At 37.5% G+C, this 17,000-nt stretch overlaps 1 protein-coding gene across 1 annotated transcript in view; it reads right to left on the bottom strand.

Annotated features, from left to right (window-relative positions):
• The window catches only part of LOC139736221 (polypeptide N-acetylgalactosaminyltransferase 2-like), a 111,854-nt gene that overhangs the window by 84,560 nt on the left and 10,294 nt on the right, over window positions 1-17,000 (bottom strand). Inside the window, exon 2 of the mRNA XM_071646955.1 lies at window positions 10,984-11,225. Within this exon, the coding sequence (XP_071503056.1) occupies window positions 10,984-11,225 (242 nt within the window). The remainder of the gene's footprint in view (window positions 1-10,983; window positions 11,226-17,000) is intronic.

Here is a 17,000-nt window from a genome sequence, read left to right as displayed (position 1 = left end):
CTTTTTTTTTTTGGGGGGGGGGGGTGGGGGATGGTAGGGGCTAAGGGGTAATATTCCACTGAAAGAAAAGAAGCTGCAGTGCAATTGGTAGCAACATTGAAATCAAATGATATTCCCATCATTCACTTTGCAAATAATTGCTTGATGTGCTCACTGATGAGCAGTGAGCTTGAGCAAGTAATACAAGAAAAAAAAAGGAATTCACAAAGATTCATAGGAAGAAACTAATTCCATGAATTAATGTGAATGTACGTGTATGCCTCTATGTCATCCTTCCATTTTGAGTGACATTTTTCTACCCTACGACAGGTCTGACATAAACAACAGATTAAAACTGCTTTGTTCCATCTCAACCCAACTGGAGGATGATAATAACAAAGTTGGTCAAAGGCTGACCCTTGACCTCTGACCTTTCACCTATCAAGAGATTGTAGTTGCTCTGCATAAAATACAGCAAGCCATGTATAGGGTGAAAATCTGTACATGTATAAAACTGGATGATTCATGAGAAAAATATGTCGTGAGATTTCTGCAAGTGGCAAAAAAGTTTATACAATGCATGTACCTGGCACTTGACCTTAGATCCTTATCAAATCAAGTCCAAATTCAACTTGAAGCATTGCTAAGTAGCATCGCATGCTTGAAATCATGCTTACAAGGAATATTTGATAAAACATGACATCCAATTCCACGAGTCATAAAACATTCTTCTCCACGTAGCCTCAGTACACTGCATTCTTTCTTGCTCTTTCCTTCATCCTGAGAACCCCCCCCCCTTATGTTTTACTCATCCAGTATACATTTCTCAGTTTAGTAGCTGTTTACAATGTACATATCAATAGACAGATATATTTTCAGCCAAGGTGGCTGATCTCTTTATTCTCATCTGAAAAGAGAGAGAGAAAGAGAGGACATAAATAGATCATGGGAAACAAATGTGCACAGAATAATAAATCCCTAGCTATTCCAGGGCTTGAGGCTTGAGGTGCCGTACTTTCTTATTCCATGGATTGCTGTTTTATTCGTCCTGCATAAATCTCAATTTAGGAGGATTTGTCCTTTTTGCATATCTTGCCAAAGGACATTTTTAGGGTAGCAGACATCATGAATATTTCAACGCATTGTAAAACTTTAGATACAATTTTACCAGACACCAGTGAATGCACAGAAAGTTTACAGAATAACTTTTTTTTTTAAAGAGTTAAACATGGAAAAATGCTAACTTCCTTTCTAATGTACTATATTCTCTGCTTTTTTTTTCCAATTGGCAATTTTAATTTTTCACTGCAATGCATTCTCTTCAAAGTTTTTTTTTTCTATGATGGCAATCTGTCCTACAAACTTGTTTTCTTCTGCCAACTTTTCTTGTTGTGACATAAAGGAGTGTGATACATGATGCACACTTTGTTTAATATACACACACATCAACAAAGGTGACTGAGCAGACAGCTGCTGCTAGGGTTGGAATGATCAATACAGTCTTGCTCAGAGGACATGTTCACCCAAATTCATAATGTGCGGATAAAGTGAATGCAGCAATATCAGTAGAACACATTATAGTAAAAGTTTGAAGAAAATTGGACAATCCATTCAAAAGTTACAATGTATGAACGTACGATGTAGGTACATCTGAGTAAACTTGTTGTTCTTTAATCGATGTGTACTATTGGATCACACCCAAAGTGAACAGTCAGTCCCAAAAACTGGACACAAAGTAAGGAAATCATGAATTTACAAGTTTACCCAACTTTTTTCTCTCGATTGAATGATAAAAGGATCCATGCAATGTATTTACGTTGTCAGTGCAATGTCAGGGCAGCACAATTCAATTAACCCGTTGAGGTCGAGTCCCGAGTATACAACTGTACTCGCGCAGGTTTCTATGGGAAATGTGTGTTGTAGGAAAATCAGCCCATCGTCAATGGGTTAAGGAAGCTGCTTCATAGTTCTTGCCAAAGATTTCAGGCATACACATGATATCATTCATTATACACACATACTGTAGATGATGTGTACTACCAAGGAGGTTTAATACATGGAGTTCCAACTGGCTGTAATTTATTCAAACAGTTGTCAGATTTCTATTGATGTACAAAAGAATTCCACAGGTGCACTTGTGCCTTTGATGATCGATGATCCAAGCCGCCGTCTTGCTGAGCAATCTGAAGATTCATTTTGAACATTATCATAATGTTGGCCATATTTTGCTTAAAATCTATTCATTAAATGAAATAAAATTTCACTTAATAATAAAGCATATAAAACAAAAGTCAATTCCGTTCAGAAATTTGCGCAAAAGTGTAAATCAGAGCTGTATTATGTGAAAATGTTTAAAACTGTACCATCCTGGAAAGCTGGTTTTATCACTTTTCGACTTAATTTCCCCAAATGAAACTAACATGTAGTAATCTTCAAGTATAATTCTTTATTGATAGATATATCAGATTAGTGCCCGCGTATGCCCAGTCGAGTAATTTTCATTTTCATTTCAGCATTTTTTCCTCAATTTCTGTTCGCACATCGTGTCTTTACCACCTAGCTTTTATAAGAAGGGATAGCAAAAAGTAATTACCATCACAAAGACAGATCTTCCTTCAAAAATGGCTGGTGATTATGCAATGAGACACAAGTCAATTGTCTTCGTATCGGCGTGGCAGATCCTGTTTGGCACATGCTTCAAATATTTTTGAGCGGCGGCTTCGAACATAGATCAAAGGGAATAACTCTGTTGTTACTCCATCTCTTCAACCTCCTTGGTACTACATTGGTAATATGTTTGTTTTTAGTCTTGCAATTAACAGGGAGCGACATTTCACTTTCGGAGCTACTCAAGCCCTTCCTCACACTTTGGCTTTCTCTATCATTTTAGAAAATCTATCTATCTCTGTAATAGTTCTAGCATTTCTAAAAGATCATCTGCAGCCCAGGTGTCTGTATTTGATGAGGGAATGATAAGGAAGTCTGGTGGGCGGCACGTGAAATTGTAGAATGTTTCCCGCCTTGCAGGCTGTCTGTGCTTTGGATTCCACTCAATGTGCATGTAAGCCGACCCCCAATTTGCAAGTTCAGCGCGTGTTCCTCCTGGAAAGCGACATGAAGTAAACCCGATGGACACGCCAAAACTGGCTACCACTCAGACGCCGGGACTTGCTACGAAATCAAACGGCTACCGTCCGCCATGAATATTCAGTAGCCGTGTAATTCGGCCTCCAGCAGGGTTCAGTCTGTCCCTGTATCTCAATCGGTAACCCAATACCATCACAAATGCTGTAAGAACCCTATACCTTACAGAGTTTTCTTTCCAAGAAGATGACGACGAGCCCAAAAATCGGATGATGACAGCGCTGTCTCATTTTCTAATAGAAACGGCGTCACATGATGGAGTCAACCTAATAACATTACCCATTTTATGAGATCCATGTCATGCATAACATCCCATCCATCCAATGTTGCTATATTCCTCAATCCTCCTCTTTATATCTTTGGCCTGAACCACTATAAAGAATTGCATCAATCCCTAGAGATACATACAACGTAAATCCTCTTAAACAAGCTTTCTGCTGGGTTTTTTTTTTTTCGCCATTAGAGATCATAATACTTTTAAAGAGACTGCAATGTAGTCCACGCAATTAAATCCCATTCAATCTGTTCATACATTGTATATCATACAGTTGTACAGTGTATTTTGTGTAAATTTGTTTGTTTGTGATGATAGTATAAAGGATCTCATTCAACATCCCTCTGCAATCACAACTGAAATAGTATATCTTCCATATTTCAATACAAACAAAAACAGAAAAAAAACTTTCCCACCAGTTGCCAAATGCCAAGTGATGCTGCAAAAAATCTGGATCAATAATGCAACATGAATTTGATCTGATGTGCATCCCCATCGATGTACATTTTTTTTTTAAATCAATATTTTGAGGACAAAAATCAAACTATGGAACACACATATAAAAAAAAAAATTCCACACTTGTACTAAGAATGCACTAATCAATTCGGGAAAAATGATAGTTATATTTTCTTATATTTAATTCGAGAAACTACATAATGTAACTTACAAACTAGGTATAATATTTGGTGGTTCTGCATAATATGCATATGTGTGACACAGATGTAGGGTACACGTAAAACACTGGAAAAAAATGAACTATTAAAATTGAACTGAATGCAGTTGATTTCCATTTCATTCAATTCAGCTTTGCTGCATATCCAAGTCCTTGCTTTGAACATTATGAAAGGATTCAGTCTCAACTAGCAAGAGGAACAAATACCCCCACCCCTTCCAATGTCTTTAGTGCTTTTAGTATACATGCACATATACTCACTAAAAACATAACATAATTTCAAATCAATTACGTTCTCCACCACCTTCATTGCATTAGCAAACAATTCGGCACAAATGAAAAAGTCATCGAGTATCCAAAGTATGTATTGCGAGCAGACATATTCAAGCTGCACAAATATACCCTCTGATGGTGCTACTAAAACAGTCTACATACTGGTATATTGTCCACAGTACTTGAAACCCATAGCAAAGATTATATCTGATGTCCACAGCCAACATTAAAATATATAACAGTGTGTATCTAATAGCTGACTTACAGACATACATACACACACACACACTTTCTCACATGCACACAAAATGATGCCTTTTATATTTTTTCAGGGTTTTCTAGAGGCAAGTGCAATGTCAGTGCGGTCATGAATTATTGAGTATGTATACCACTATGGGTGTATCAAGGTCAGCAGGTGCAGGGGAAACTGTGCCATGTAAAGAATATATGCATCACAGTTCTCTGCACTGTCAATTTTTGTAATGCAATTATTTGATAATCTATGCAAAGTGACACAATTGGAGCAAGAAATTCAAACAGTATTTCCAAAGAAAATTGTATGAGATACAATAGAAAAACAACAGTATTTCTTTGGGCTCATTCACACGAATACAGCTGTACTTACATGTACATTTATATGTAGTACGTAACATGGGATATTCATATCACAACAGGAAAAAAACAACGTCAGACAATCAGTTGCAACGTCAGACAAGTTTGCATTTCAATTGAAAGCAATATCATTCATAATTCTGAATATCAGCATTTATGACACTTTCTTTCAGGACAACAATTCATTCATCCCTACATATTTTCTCAAATTGAATAAAGCTATGAAAAAGGAGCAAATTTGCTTGCCCTTTAGGAATTTTCAAGAACATTGCATGGAAGTCATGTCTACCTTGATATAGAATGACAGGCCCTATCTCATTACATCACTACCCTTGTCTGATTCTATCATTTCCTACTCACATGTATGAAGCAGCCCCTCTGCGTCTCTGAGCCAGATGATGATGATACTGAGTGTTGTGTGTCCCCATGATTTATTCATTAGAAAGCTAATACACAATTAAGAGTGGCAGGACAATCATTGAACGTCACACCATGTCGGATGTCGCAGAATATACAGTAGCCTCCGGGGTTGTTATCCTTTTTATTTTGGTTTGTTTGTTTTGCTACGTTTTTGTTTTTCATGCAGATAGGTGTAGCACTCTTGATATTTGATGCCTGGTTGATAATGGGCATTATACAGCACTCTCGTCTGCTTGAACATTTGAGTAGTGTCCAATTCCCAATCTGGTCAAACAGGGTATCGACCAGACTTATCCGACGGAAAACGTGTGAGGAGGCGTCCCTCAAGGAAAACCGTAAAGGGGTCCCGTTGACAGAATGTGTGAAAACCAATTTTTACAGGTTTATACATTTCAAGCAACATCGTACAGCAATACAATAAATGTAAAAATTCATAAATTGCTTTGCATCTATTTGAACTGAGGGACAGGAAAAGGTGAAACACTTTTCTTCCATTCTCATTAGAGTTCATAATTCCAGACTTTCCCCAATATGTGACGGGTGACAGGGTACTCGTCTAGGCCACTACTCAACTCATCGTAGGGCAGGTAATACAAACTGGCACTTCTCTATGATGAGCACTGGACTCTTCCAAAATGTATGATACTCTGTTCATACAAGAATTTTAGTATTAGGCCTATGTATCTCAAAGGGGTAGTCTAGTCTACCCTGAAGAAAAGTTTGTATGAATAGAAGCAGAAAAGTAAATAGGAACAGGAAAGTGAAAGTTTGAGCACATTCTGATGACAGCTATCAAAGTTATGATTTTTTGGAAGTTGCGGTCAATAAAACACAAATGAGCAATTCTGTGACGTCACATGCGAGCTCACCCCTGATTTGCTCTGTACTACATTCATACTTTTTCAAGTACATATGAAATAAGAAATTTTCATTTCTCCATCAAATAAACTTCCAATTGTACATGCACCCTTAATTCAATCATTATATAAATTTCTTTTTTTTTTCTACACAACCCTTCATGCAGATAATACATCCCATATCATCAACAAAAAAAGATATTATGCACGTTTACGCACAGAGAAAATGGAAGCTGAGCTCACATGCTACATGTATACTGTATACATGTATATCACAGAGTCAATTTCTGTTTCACAGGTCACATCTCCAAAACTTAACTACCGCCTTTAATAAATTTTAATTAAAACTTTCAATACCCTCTCCCTCTCATTTTTCTTGTTTTATTCACCATATTTTTTGTGGACTTCACCTTTAAGTGCCCACAGTAGAATTAAAATGATGCAGTTTCAAGCAAAACCTCTGGGCTAAATTGGACATAAACTTCTAATAGATTTTTTTTTTTGACAGTTTGACAAATTTTTACTGATCTAATGCTGCTGTTTCACTGTCTTTTCAAATTCAAATCTCTCCCTGGCGTACTTTCCTTTATTCTCAGTGTTTTGGAGCACACATACATCATACGAAGCAGGCAGCTGCCCCTGTTCTACAAAGTGTAAACATAATATGTGAAAGTTTGAGCAATGGCAGTATGTTCAATCATTCATGCGGGCCATTGCCAATTTATAATGCATGGGAGAGCTACTGGATTGTCTGTGATCTGTTTTAGCACTACCGTAGACAAGATGCTCGGAAGTGGGTAAATCCTTTTGTATAAATGTAGCATGTGGATAGGCTATATTAAACATGTCAAGGTGGGATTTCCTGCTTACATTGTGTACATGCTGGCCACGTGGGCCAATGGATATGGATCTCTCCACTCATGAAAATGACACATTAGTACAGTGACAGATGCGAGTCTCATGACTAACAAGAGCATCCTCCTGAATCTACAAGGTATATTATGTCGTTACAGCTGCATCTGTCTCTGTTTCGAAGCAGGTAACGGATGTGATTGCAGAGACGCGGTAAAAATGCAATGTACAACTTTGTACACAATGTACAATGCACATTGCATGTCGGAGTATAAGCATTTCACTTTAGGATCCTCTTATAAAAGATGTTAACCCAGAGTATTTGCAACAGACTTCAATCATACTGAAATATATTGTTTACTACCACATAATCATACATTCTTCTGTTCTTTTTCAACAGAATGTACAAACCTACTTGGCAAAGCTACTTAAACTGTTATGTATGCTTTACAGAGAATTTTAAAGTTACATTCTGACATTTGCATACCGGTACAGATGTGTAGTTCAAAACTCAACATACACTGTACATCGTATGTAAAGGTGAATGAACAGACCAACAATAAAGACATAATATTTAAACCACTTCATCAGTACTTGTGTGTACCCATACACTGTAGCATGGTTATCAAAGGGAATGATGGGCATTGACATGGACACACTGTTACATATAACAGAAATGTAGTCAAGTATTCTACCACAGATTGGCATGTCATACATCTTGTACCATCACTGCATGTGACTGGTCAATACTTCACCCACCAGTGCACCAGGGCTTGTGGCATTGCCCATCCCAGGTTTATATGATTATTACATGTAGGGCCTATACCACTGAGATTTGCACTTTGCCTAACCCAGGGTCAATAAGTCAGATCATCCCTCTTTGCCAGATATTCTTACAACTCGGAAGCATCACAAGATACTTACCATCCATGACTTATCAGCAGGCCTGGGTATTATACAGCAAACCTTTTTGTTTTCCTCCCCCCCCCCCCCCCCCCCCCATGGTACGATGGTCATGTGAATCAACGTGAACGAATCTGACATCACATTTTGGAAAAGAAGCAGATTTTCAGACTTTGCATTTTGAATTCATGCTCCACATCACACGGCAACATCAAGAAGGAAAAATAACAATAAACCCCCACCTGCCCCCATTTAATACACTCATGCATACATACATGTACACACCTACTTTCAACATTGGAACAATTGTCATACAAGAGTTTGTATATGTCAACATTAAATCAACATTCCCATTATCATCTACGTTGTAGATATAAGACGTTTTAGGGGCACATTAAAAACTTGTATTCTCGTCCGCTTAATTTCGCTTGGCAAATACGAGAGTAAATTGTACAAAATGCATATACACTGCCAATGTATTAATTCCCCATAGGCTACCGTTGTTAGTGGCCGTGCAATGCACACCGTATTTTGTCTCATCTGCTGCGCGAGTGCTACTGAGTGCCTCAACGCTTGCTACTGTACATGTACGAAGTACATGAACTCTTGTTAGAATTCACAAGCGCGCGAACATCTTGCTATATTAGGAATTGCGAGTTACTCCTTTTTTCAGCAGAGTTGACTTACATGTAGCAAAGTCTAGTACTAGAACTACAACAATACTTTTTTTGACTTCTCTAGTGGGGATGGATAATGATTCTGTTGGATGGCTCTAATTCATGGAATACCAGGAAATATTGCACTTGTTAGGTTGAATATTGCACTCATCTTTGATTCATGCAATATTGGCCTTAACCCGAGCAATATCCCCTGGTAACCCATTCAGAGCCATCAATACCGTACTGTATGTCCCCCAAAAAATTACAATGGTACCCTCCGCAACGATAACTTTAAAAATAGTGAATCAATCCAAACACAATTTCAAGGTATGAAACTATTGCCCACATCTTATAGAAAACCCCGTTCAATTTGCTTCAGTGGTCAAAGAGATATGAGGATTTTTGTAGAGCATGTCAGGAATCCCTCCCGTCCAAGTTCTGTCTATATTTGTGTTTACACATTAATTACAGTTCCAAGAGCATCCAAGGGCTTAACTTTGAAGAATCAGACTCATGACATGCTTTACAACAATCCACATTTCTCTGTGACCGCTTAACCAAATTGAATGGGGTTTTCTGCAAAATAGAGCTAAGATGTTATATTTTAAGACGTTAGCATTCAGTAGAAGTAGCATTTAGATGGTTTAATCATATTGGGTGTTATCAATGCAAAAATCCAATTGTAATTTTTTGGGGGGGACATACTGTATTTCCTATATGAATATCGACACAATGGTAATGAACAGTATGAGTTCACTTGTTGTGTTTTTTAAGTCATCCTCTCAGGGGTGACAGGGGTAAACATTTCCTCGAGATCCTACGATAATGTTATGATGCTGCACATGAAAACTCTGTCATTGTAAAGCAATGGGGGGAATGCAGTAGGACAGGAACTGATAGCATCTCAGCATCACATAAAAGATGACTCATCCAGTTAAAGTGCCATTTCACACTGTGTCAAAGTTGACTGTTTATGAACAGAGTTAAATTTGACAAACAGAATGACAGAGTTTTCATCTGGGCTTAGAATGAGAATGTTTCACGGAATTGGAATTGAAAAAACTATGTTTTCAAAGCAATTTGATAATGATCTCAACCACATCACAAAATAGTTGTGAGGTGATGACATCAACTCACAATTCTCAAACCGGCTTAGGCACCAAAAAAAGACAAATCTTCATCATACTTGTTTTCATTTTTTACTCAATAAGTCAGCAACTACCCCTTCTTTCATAAAGTCACTATTGCCAAGTTACAGCAGTGCACTACAATATTTTTCACAGATTTTCTCTTCGATTTCATTAATGGAAACAGTGATGATTTGTCATGTATAAATGGTCAATGGTATACTTGTGAGGCTACATTATGATGTGTGACATCATCACCTCAATAAAGTTGTGTACTGTAAAGAGATATATTTTTGTGACATGAACTTTTCATGAATTGGAGCCGACGGCCTTTTTCGCGGCATAAAATTTTCGCAAATTGCCAAATGCATTTTAGTGTAGACAAAAACTTTCGCATACATTTTAATTTCACAAATCTTGGCTCTCGCGGAATTAGCGAAATCAAAATGCACATGAATACTTCTGGTTTTACAATACCCAGTAGTTCGTGGTGAGCCAGCTAATGCCACAGTTTTGTGACAAGTGAAACTTTAACATTTCAGAACTTCCTTTTTCTGTGTGTGGGGTTTTTTTTTAGGCACTATTCTGATGAAACCTTTTCAATTCTGCTTGCTTGGTTTTACTTCAACCCTTCATGTTAACTTGAAAAAGGTGTGAAATTTAAACACTTAATCATTAATTGTGTAGATCATATATAATTCTGTTTTTTGAAGCTTAGAGTCACTACAGGCTACCTACACACTAAACAGATTATTCCTTACAAAATCAACAACCCTTTTTCATTCTTATCAAATGAGAATAATTCTTGTTGCATTGTTAGTTAAGACTAATCATGGAACGAGAGTGTACAGACAATTTAGACATGCCATGACGACAAGCTTATCACTTGTAGATTTCTACATCTCCATTAGATTTCAACATCTCACATCATACACAGCAAAGACAAGATAATTTTAAGTTTCAATATCTTGCAAAGAAGATTTCTCATACAATTAACGAAAATATATCTATCAACAGATGTAAGAATCAATCGGAAAACTTTGTGAACTCTCCAATTTACTTGCTTTGACCACTCCCTCAAAAGCATGCAGTGAAATAATTGCTCATGTCATGAATCTCCCTTTAAAATGCATAGAGCGTGGCACATCCTTCACGAGTATGCTACTGCATGGCATGAGATCGTGATCACATTCTGAAGTGTTTACTTACAGAGCATTCCTCGTGTCTGGAACATCTCTATCCATTGGCAGCTTATCACTCTCTACTTGGTTGAATTTATTTCTCGCGTAGGCATCACCGCCGGGCCTCACTTTTGTTTTCTCAATGTATGACGTGGCGTCAAATAATCGCCACGATTTGTCCTTTTCAAGCACTAAATCTGGACTGTTGATGTCGCCTAAGTGTGCAGGTATATCGGCAGCATCGAATTTCAGTCTCCCTTTTCTTGAGTTCTGGAAGAGAAAAAAATGGGGAGAATGGAAGATGGAGTCAGATACTGACGTGACATTTGATATTTCTCAACAAGAAAGTGAAAAGATAGGTAGGCCTAATTGGGAAAGTTTGCAGCGAACTGTCAAGATATTCTGTACCGCTGGTACTCATCTAGGTTCTTCTTCTACCATCTCTTCCTCCCCCCCCCCCACATCCACATCTCCTAGCAGTCTAAACAAACGATTCCAATTTTATTTACACTTTCTTCAAACAGATATTATTATTAATGGAGCTCTGACATGAAACATATCCTCGTATGCAATGCTTGATTTGCATGTACAGTGCTGCTCATAGCCATGACTTTATTCATCATCAGAAACAAAAATATCCAGGAAAAATAAAAGAAATAGTACAAATACCAGGGTTTTGTTTTTGATAATTATGTTCTCACAACAGTACCCCCCCCCCAAAAAAAAAAAAAAAAAAAAAACACTACTTCAGAAGAAAACATACAAAAAAGTACAATATTTCCTTGTAAACTGCTCTGCTTTAATACATTAGATTCAGATGGCTAGACTTGTAGAGGATCCATACTGTAAATCAATGCCGTTATCGTACACATATGGTTCACATAGGAAGTAGTTCGAGTGCAACCAACAACCACAGAATAACACATTAGGACAGCGGCAATCTTGTTAAATTACTCGGACTGCCTTGTCATGCTGGGAAGCACCCCGGAGTCTAGCCCCGTCTGGGAAGACTGCCGGAGGGAGTCAGAAGCACTGGCCTTCACGGACAGCTGTTCATTGTGTACGGGTCTTAGTTCGAGCCAAATGCGATAAAGGGAGGAAAGGGGACAAATAATCCACCGGTCTTTCTGAACAGGTGAATTTCACATGCAGGCAGGTCCATTGCTAAGGAAAGGGTTTTGATTGTGCGTGCAAAACCTTAGCATAAAAAAAAAAAGACTTGTCTAAAAAAAGAGATAGGATGTACAGAGGATGACAAGGGAATAAAATGTTGAGAGCTCTGTGATGTACAAACAGCTCTAGTTTAACCTTTAATAGAAATAGTTCCAAAGTTAAACTTGTGCACCCAATCTAACTAATCCACTCTGTCCTGTGCAGCATTTGCATAATGACCGTCCAGCCAATGGTACTAGTACTTGATATAACTATGATACTCTCATGCTGTATGGAAGGATAGTCCCTAACATTGAAGCTGTGGTCTCAAACTGTCGAAATGATTTTTGTTTCTTTCTCAACTTGATATGCCACTGAGTTAAGTGCTACCAGCATTTGTATAATGGGGTCACTTCATCATCTACTCAGTACAGTGTATAATATGAATTAGCAAAATATAATATCAGAATCTGAACAATTGTGACTCACAGCACACACAGTTCATCAGTAACTTGTTTTGATAAGATCAGTTAAAAGATAATAATGAATCAACATACATGTACAAAGATATCCATATTAGCAGAACAAATTTCACTAACTGCTACATTGATAGAGAACCTGTTTCTTTTTTCTTTCTTTCTTTCTTTCTTTCTTTCTTTCTTTCTTTCTTTCTTTCTTTCTTTCTTTCTTTCTTTCTTTCTTTCTTTCTTCCTTTCTTTCTTTCTTTTTGTTGTCTTTTTTAAAGGCTGCTGGGCAATTTTCCACATTTGAGGTACATGTATCCCATGTACATTTGTACCTCTGGCCCATATGACCATGATGGAATACACAATGTAAAGCCAACCATGCGCACATGAGGGAGTGGAGGCTTTCATTTTGGCATCTGATCGCACCGCACTCCACTCTGGGCCTTGGAGCGGACAGGTGGTGAAATTTCGTCTCCGCGCTTGCAGACCTTTCGGGTCCGAGGTGCGGGCAGTAATGAGCGCATGTTCTACATCAGCAACAGTGCCGGATCTAGCCACGGGCACATTAAGTTTAATTTTCCTCCGTCCATCTCCGTCGCCCGAAGAAGACGTGTCCCACTCTCTGGCTGCTCTCTGGTCTCAACAATCAGTGTGCATCAGCTACTTGGAGGACAATACCAGCAGCATGATTTTTTTATTTTTTTAAAACTTACAGTAGAATGTAACATCTGGACAAAGATTTCCATGTAATGTTTGATACAAAGGAGTTATGCATAATGGATTATTTCTTAAAGGGATAGTATGGTTTTGGTTGAGGCCTAATTTCAAGTTTCTAGCATTTTTTTGGTGAGATAATGAGAAACCTCTCATGAAATATGAAAGAGCATGTAATTCCATGAGGAATTCAATGTTTATTTGATGAAAATTGGTTTTGAAATGAGTGAGATATCCAAAACAGAGCAATTCTAATAAAGTGGGGGACCCACACTTTATTACGATCGCTTTGTTTTACTTTGTTTTTGGATATTTCAGTCATTCCAAACCCGATTTTCATCTAATAAACTTTGAATTCCTCTTAAAATGGTATGCTCCGTACTATTTCATAGGTGTTGTCTTGGCATCCCGCAAAAACTTAAAAGCCCAATTCTGATATCCACCAATACTGTACCATGCCTTTAATCTAAATGTATACTTGCTTTTATTTGTTACTTGGCATAACACGTACTGTACAATGTACACATACAGTGTATGACACCAATCAATGAATGAATTCCTTTACATCAGATACTGACTGCTATTACAAAATCAAATTTTGCCACCAGTTTCAAGACTGTGTGTACAAATACTACAAACCTCTAGAATTCACAAGATATTGACATAAAAAGGGAAAAATGTAACTGATGCTGATATACATGTACACATATGTTGTGTGCACAAAAGACCTGTGTATCTAGCCCTCAACAAGGCAGCAAACTTCACCTTCATGGCACTCCACTTAAGGCAGACTGTAGGATTAACACTGCAATGCAAATAAAGCTGAATACAATTTCTGGAGATTTGCATTGCAATATAAATCTCAAGAAATCTAGTAATCACTTCAGAATTATCGCAAAAATTTGAGAAATAGCACAATAATTTGCACCTCGGAGAGTGTATGAATGTTGGAGCAAGTACAATACGCAGTTTCAACAAAGAAATTCATGTGAAAACCCATATCCACAACATATTCTTTTTACTATTAAACATTGTGGGATTGTCGATGCAGACACTGTATGGCTATCTGTTTAAAAAAAAAAAAAAAAGACTTTTAGTCACATGACCCTTCCATTCCTGGCACATACAAACATGAAGGACAGGTTTCACTTTCCTTTCTATCCTACACCTGTTTAGGGATGTCAAACACCTTACCAAGGAGCAGATCAACATGTCACATACAGCTGTGTGTGAACCTACGCCGTACTTGAACCCCCCCCCCCTCCAACATGAACGCTGCGATAGAATGCACATACACTGTAGTATGTACCATGTATACTTTTTTCTGCAAGTGCTTGAAGGGGATGCAAAAACTGATTCCTGCTTTTAACATCAGGTTTGTTAGTGTAAAATGTGTAGGGCTTTATTTTTGAGATTGAAAACAGTTTCAAAGTGTCACTAGGATGCCATCCATGTTCAACAGTTTAAAATGCTTAATATAAATTCACTTTTCAATTACATACAACACCCCCACCCCCTTTGTTTCAGTACACTTCCATGAAACAAAAAACTCTCTTTTGGTGACAAATTTCCACAAGAGAGTACAGTCTGTCATACTCTATTGAACATTCTACTCTAATTCAAAAAAAAAAAAAAAATGATATGTCCCGGCTAGCTGACATGAAACGAATCAATTCAATGTACAAGGCCTATGCGTAAATAAACACAAAAATTCAGCTGATTGAAGGTTCACAAATGGTGAGCATTTACCACAACATGAGCCAGGACATTGAGTCAGGGGCACACAGACAAGGGCTTTCTACTGATACACCCCTTCAACTCAGCATACTAAGCACATTCATGTAAGCTTACAACATACAAGGCTGTACAATGTGTGTACATACCAGTGTACAAGATTCCAAATAACTGAGTACATGGTATGCACAGGCAGGAAACGCCAATCAAATGATGGCTGAGTTCACACATGGCAATAATATCCGCAAGTTCACCTCACAATAATGAAAACTATTTCAGGCTGTTTCTACAGCTGTACAATGACCATCATATAAGATTAATCTTGATGAATTGTTCCCCACAAGTTCTCTGTTTGCATCAAAAAGAACAACACCCCTCCTGTTCGTAAATAATCAGAATTATAAAGCCATCCTACTACCCTATATGACTACCTACACTATGATATTAATAATAAAATATGCAACTGCTGAACTTTGCACTTGTATCTGATCCAGAGGTCACATTCACCTGAAAATTCAACCAAAATATTCCAATGGCGACCAATAAGACCAAGACTTTGAGATCTTCATTCATGCTCTGCACAGTGGGAACTCCTACAGAAGTAGAAAGATAATCTAACATTTTACTTCAGTTATCTCCCTACCTCATTCCTATGTGATATAGATGCTCTTGTGACCAACTGCCATAACACAAGTATCAGGTTAAAAGAAAGAATAAAAAGGACAAGAAGACAATAAACACACCCAACACTTTTCCAAGCCTAGTAAACACAAATCTCCAGACACGGGGCAAATGATGTGCGGGTCATGAGGGTCAAATCAGCTAAAAACATGTAGGCTGTACTACCAGAAGTACAATCATATTACACTTGTAACGTGCTCAAAACTTGCCTCCATCTTGAGCAAAGGCTGGAATTCCACAGTATTAGATCCAGGGTGGTCCAAGAGGGGGTTTTGCAGCGTGTATAAAGTTTTCTACAGGACATCCTGATAAGCATGCTACACTGTACATCCAACATCCCATGCCCAAAACGGACAACATGCTGGAGAAAAAAACAAACAAACAAACAAAAGACTTCCAACAGAAACCTACACAAATTTGCCTTCAGAGTTTGAATCCCAGGTTGGGACTTTTTAAATGCATAATGTTGAGATGAAGTAATATGGAACACCAAGCTAAGTACAATTGTACTGCAGTCTGGCATATCAATAATAAGTCTGAAATGCAGTGTGTATCACCACAAACATGGCTGTTTCTCCAATAACAGCACTGCAGTGCTAGCAAACAATTTTGACCCTTTTTATAGTACATACAAATAATTATGACACATTATTTGTACAGTATTGGAAGTACATTATACATACTATGGAAAAGGAAACAGATACAACGTTGTACAACTGATAAGTTATACTGACAGGATCTTCATATGGTAGAGTTATCAACTGAAACCGGTCTCTACATATCTGTCAAGCAGACAAAAATGATATTTAACTCTAGATACAAATGATATCTGTACATGTACAATTGTACACTTGTACATACATGTATCATTACAGGGCTTTTGGTGTATTATTTGCTTACATAAATATTCGATTACATACAACTGTATATGTGCATGCTTGCTTGGTGAGTCTACATGTATATTTAAAGGTCCTGTTCAAATACCTTTGGGAGCAGTGATTTAAAAAATGTTCAAGATATCACTTTTGATGCATATGTGCAGATCAGTTGTATCACAAAACATCCCACCATATGAAATTCTTTTGCAATAAAGCCTAAAATATAAGGAAATATCACTATTTTTCTCATTAAACCATAACTGTAGACGGTTTAGTCTGGAAACATTTCTATTACAACTATTGTTTACGTTTTGTATATCTACCAATACTTAACATTGATTATACTGGTTAAAATTTTTACACTGGTTGTTTCTATCCCTAACTCACATTTTACAACTTTTTGAAGCACTAATGCTGGG

This window comes from Diadema antillarum, unplaced genomic scaffold (assembly GCF_040938485.1).
Source record: "Diadema antillarum isolate AM-2024a unplaced genomic scaffold, OU_Dant_1.0 seq00000633_RagTag, whole genome shotgun sequence".
Lineage (NCBI taxonomy): Eukaryota > Metazoa > Echinodermata > Echinoidea > Diadematoida > Diadematidae > Diadema > Diadema antillarum.
The sequence above is the reverse complement of the archived record's forward strand: the minus strand, read 5'-3'. Positions and strand labels throughout refer to the sequence as shown.